This window comes from Populus euphratica, unplaced genomic scaffold, assembly GCF_000495115.2.
Source record: "Populus euphratica unplaced genomic scaffold, PopEup_1.0 scaffold468.1, whole genome shotgun sequence".
Lineage (NCBI taxonomy): Eukaryota > Viridiplantae > Streptophyta > Magnoliopsida > Malpighiales > Salicaceae > Populus > Populus euphratica.
In genome coordinates, this window is record NW_011500348.1 from 80673 (window position 1) to 85407 (window position 4735).

General features: G+C 34.9%; 1 protein-coding gene across 1 annotated transcript; it reads right to left on the reverse strand.

Annotated features, from left to right (window-relative positions):
- Positions 1-270: 270 nt before the first annotated feature.
- On the reverse strand, positions 271-3084 carry LOC105113922 (transcription factor TT2-like). Its single transcript, XM_011010291.1, has 3 exons — positions 1788-3084; positions 1061-1492; positions 271-931 (listed from the first exon to the last, which is right to left on the reverse strand). Exons 1-3 carry the CDS (start codon positions 2260-2262, stop codon positions 681-683), a joined length of 1158 nt encoding a protein of 385 aa, XP_011008593.1. The 5' UTR covers positions 2263-3084; the 3' UTR covers positions 271-680.
- Positions 3085-4735: the final 1651 nt, after the last annotated feature.

Below are 4735 nucleotides of genomic sequence, written 5' to 3' on the forward strand. Positions count from 1 at the left end.
ACCTATAATATGAGAGTTAATGCTACATGAATTACATGCATTTTGATGTCCATAGTCCGCCGCATACAACCAAGCACAAAGATTCGTAGACCCCACTTGATGTAGCAGCATTTTGGTTATCGCAAATTAGCACAGATGCATGCAAAGCATCACCATAAGCGTATGTAGCAGTGTGTCATGTAACAAATCACATGAAGAGCATTAAGTGCATAAGTGCGTGAAAAACATGGTCAACAAAAGCATCCCAAGCATCGATGACACGAACAGCAATGAAAAGCCATAAAAGATGGCAGGTTCATTCATCATGAGTCAGTGCACAGGGGTCAGAGGGAGAAACTTTTACGGCCATCTCTCTCTCTCTCTCTCTCTCTCTCGGCGTCATACACATGCAAGATGTGGCCATGTAGCATGACAGTGAGGAGAAACAACTTTGCCTCTGCTACTGCTTTTGCTAGATAACTCCAAAACTACAAGCTTTTTTAGGATTATTACTGTTTTGCAACTCTTAGCTACTCATAACTCTCTCCCCCCTGTTTTTTTTACCTCATTGTTGTTCTCTTTCTTTTCTACTTAAGGAACGTTTACTGTGCTTAAAACATTGTCAATAACACCTGAAACCAACTTTTCTCCTCTTTTAACCAGCTTTTCTTTCTTTAATTTTACCTAAAACCCAACTTATCTTATGTAGCACCTACTCCAAGAAAGTCTATGAAGAGCATGTTGATTTTCTCATTCCTATTTTCACAGAGGTTGGCCCTGTTGGTGACAACCGACCCAGTTGCAGACTCTTCTGAGTTTGAATCTGACTGACCAGATTGGTCCACACGCGAAACCACCATCATAGGCCCATTTTGATAAAACCCATTGTTACTGCCATAGAACTCATCAAAATCCACATTTCCCATAGCCGCTTCCTTCTCTGCCGATAAACCTACAAACCCAAAAAACCATAGCAAGATATAATCAAGTTAAACAAGTCCAAATTTAAATAATTAAAAACCCATTGAGGAAAACTATAATAATAATAATTTACAGACAGATTTGGAAACTAAGCACTTACCCCTTTGGGAACCTTGAGGACTGAACCTGGTGAAAAGTCTAGTAGGTACTTTGGTTGAAGAGGGGGTGAGAGAGAGATCAGTGCATGTTGAGCCAGACTCCTCGATAGTGCTATTGATGGTTGTTGATTCACTGCAAGCATTGTTTTGCATAGTGACATTTAATGATCCTTTAGGGAGGATTTGAGAGGAAGAAGTGGGCTTTCTCCTCCTGTAAACGCTGGATTTTTCTCTATGTTGCCTGGCCATGATCACATGCCAATGGTTCTTAACTGCATTATCAGTCCTACCAGGAAATAGCCTAGCAATTAGAGCCCATTTGTTGCCATAAAGTCTATGAGCAGCTAGAAGTCTCTCCTCTTCCTCTTCAGTGAATGCCCTCCTGTTAATTCCTGGATCCAGTTGGTTAAACCACCTTAATCTACAGCTCTTACCTGAAAATCAGAATATAAACCAAAGATTTTACTAACAGATTTGATCTTTCAAAATGGAAAAAATCAACGGACTACCTACACTTTTCTTTTCTTTTTTTCATTTAACCAATTCGATCGAACTCGTTATTGAGCTTAGTAAAAGTAGCCAATCAAGAGAAAAAACAAAAAAAGGAAGCCACACCCTTCTTAATCTTTTATGGGGTGTTCAATGCACAAAGTTAACATCTTTGAGGACATTTTTGGCTCAAAAAACACCTTGTACACTTTTTTACGACAGATTTTGTAGGGGGTTTACCTGATCTTCCTTCAAGATTCTCAGCTATCAAGTTCCAATTTTGAGGACCATACTGGGCCACGAGCTCTTTGAGCTTAGCATCTTCAGCTGGTCTCCAATGGCCTCTAGCACAAAGCTTTGTATGCCCATTTCTACCAAGAGCAGAGGTTTTAAGCTCCTCTTCCTTACCTAGGTTCAAAGACAAGCTCTTTTTTTGAACGCCAAAGTCCACATCACTCGTATCACCAGGTCTCTTAGCTCCCCTGCTTTCAAGCTGTTGAATGCTCCGTGGTTTCCTGTCCTGGCCCATTGGATGGCTCAAAATCTGAAACCCCATTTGAGGATTGCTAGTCCCTGTCTCTCCTGGTTGACCCATAACCCCAGATGCATGAGAGAGAGAAAGATGAGAGGCAGGAGGAGGAGGTGGAGGCAAAAAGTTCATCTCTTGATACCCGTTGAAAACATATTTGTCGCTCATTAGGTGTTGCAGACTCATTCTGACCAAAACTAAACCAGGTAGACCCAAAACGGGTTCCTTTTCTACAAAGCTCTAGGGAGAGCAATAAAGGTCAGATATCGAAGCTGTAAGAAGGAGAAAGGGAGGGGTTTCCTTCTCTCCTCCTCTGCTTGGTTTTGGCAAGAGAGAGATATCAGAGTAGAAGAGTGATCAGAGGCAAAGGAAACTGAAATGCAGTTCCAGGTTAGCTACTCCCCCTCTTGCCCTTCTCAAAGAGTTTGTTGGCAAGAGAGAAATCATCAGTTCTTTTTCTATTTTGGGCAGAGAAGAATCAGATTAAACAGATGCAGTTGATTTATAAGGATAAGGGAACAGGAAACGAAATGGGGTTTCACTTTTGGATGAGAAAAGGAAAGATAGTAATAACCATTACCAAAAAGAAGAGAAGAACCCGCACGATACTCACTCTCTCCCTTCCTCACTCTCCATAAAAACTATGTGTTTGTTTGTTTGTTTATACGGGTAGAGCATGGAGAAATGAGGTTAGGGTCCTTATTTTGAAACTGATCTCTCTACTACAGTTAATACTCCTCTACAACACCACCAATATGGTGTTTATAGGAAACAATCAGCGTCGCTCTCTCCTCCTCTCTCTCTCTCTCTCTCTCTCTCTTGTTGGGGGGTGGTGCATTTCATGCAACTCGAAAACCACTCGTGTGGGTAGGTGGGTGTGTCCCTCAAAAACATATGCGTTTTGGTGTTGGTATTGGTGTTTGGCTCTGCTTTCTCTCTTGTCTTGCTCTTTCTTGGGGTTTGGAGAAAACCAGAAAGTGTCTGTCTTTTACTTGAGAGTCTTTTGCTTTTTTCAAAGGAAAACAGAAATTAAGAGAAACAAAGTCCTCAGCATCACCACCACTATTTGTCTTCAATGCACCTCGCTAACTCTTTTTTGGTTGCGCTGTTATTATATTATTTTATTATTATTATTTAAAGTATTTTTTATTTAAAAATATATTAAAATAATTTTGAAATACTAAAAAATACTAATTTAAAATTAAAAAAAATTAAACTTCTAAAAAACATTTTTAAAACATAAAAACAAAATATAATAAAGCTTGTTTTTCATTACTTCATTGTTTTAAATTCATGGTTGTTACGTTATTTGATTCCTCTCTTCTTCTTTTTTAATTCTTTCATCTATTTCATTTTAAACCTGCTAACTGTGCTTTCTGCGATGCTTAGCTTCAGTGACTCCTTACCAACTCTAACTTATTATCAAGAATAATATTTTTTTATAAGATAAATTATTTTAACTAATGATAATAAAATGAGAAAAATTACAATATTTAAGAGTGTGCTTGGCTTAAAAGTATAGTGGTTTTTTTTAAAGTTTAACACCCTTTAAATACAAATAAAACCTCTAAAAACTTAAAAAAATATGTTTTTACTAAAAAACATAAATTACCTTTCATCCAAACACACACCTATATAACGAGAAAAAAATATTGTGGGGCTAGCATTATAAATAAATAAATATATATATATATATATATATATATAGATACACCAAACTCTTTACTTTTCCATTTCTAGATAAAAAGTTGAGCAATTTTTTAATAGCATTTATTTTTCTAAATATATTATTTAAAAAAAAATTATTTTTATCTGTGGTATTTTTTTTTTGTTGTGCTCATTTAAAAAAAATCTAATTATTATTATTATGAAATGAAAAAAATTCTAATTGTAATTGTTATGAGATGAAGGTTGTTATAAATAATAATTATTTTAGTAATATGATAGTTGTGATAATATTGATGAAAATAAAAATAATATAAGAGAGTTATAGTGAGATAATTATAAATTTTTATTATTTAGAGACTTTCATTGATTTATTTTTCAAGTTTATTTTTCCTTTAAAAATAAAAATAAAAATATTTTTTTCAAATATTTTCTTATCTAGTTTATCCTAATGGTAGTCTCACTACTAAATTAGTTTATCATTGCAATATAAGTGTCTCGCAAGTACGGGCTAATATAATTAAAATGTAACATTCTTATCGAAGATGTGGTAAATGGAATGATTATAAGGAAAAAAAACATTTGATTACATAATCTGATTTGAAATGCTCAAAAGTAAGTATCACGGCCTTGAAAGTATGAAATGTCTTTATTACTTTACACTATTTGTGACTCATTCTTAATTATGAGTTTAATAGCTGAGTATGAGTTTTATTAAAAAAAAACAAAAAAACATGATGGATGACTCGTTCTTAATTTTTTATATTACTTTGTATTCTGATTTCTTTTTTCTTCTCATATACGATATGATCACTTGCATTACTTCTTGCAGTCCATCATCTTCTTCTTCTTTTTAGATTGTTGGTGACTTGGACTCCAAGATAGCTTTGGACCCGAATGGCTCCCCTATCATATATTAAATATTTTATAGTTAATTTTTAAGTTTGTCCAAAGGTGTTCTCATTTTCATACTTATATATATATATATATATAT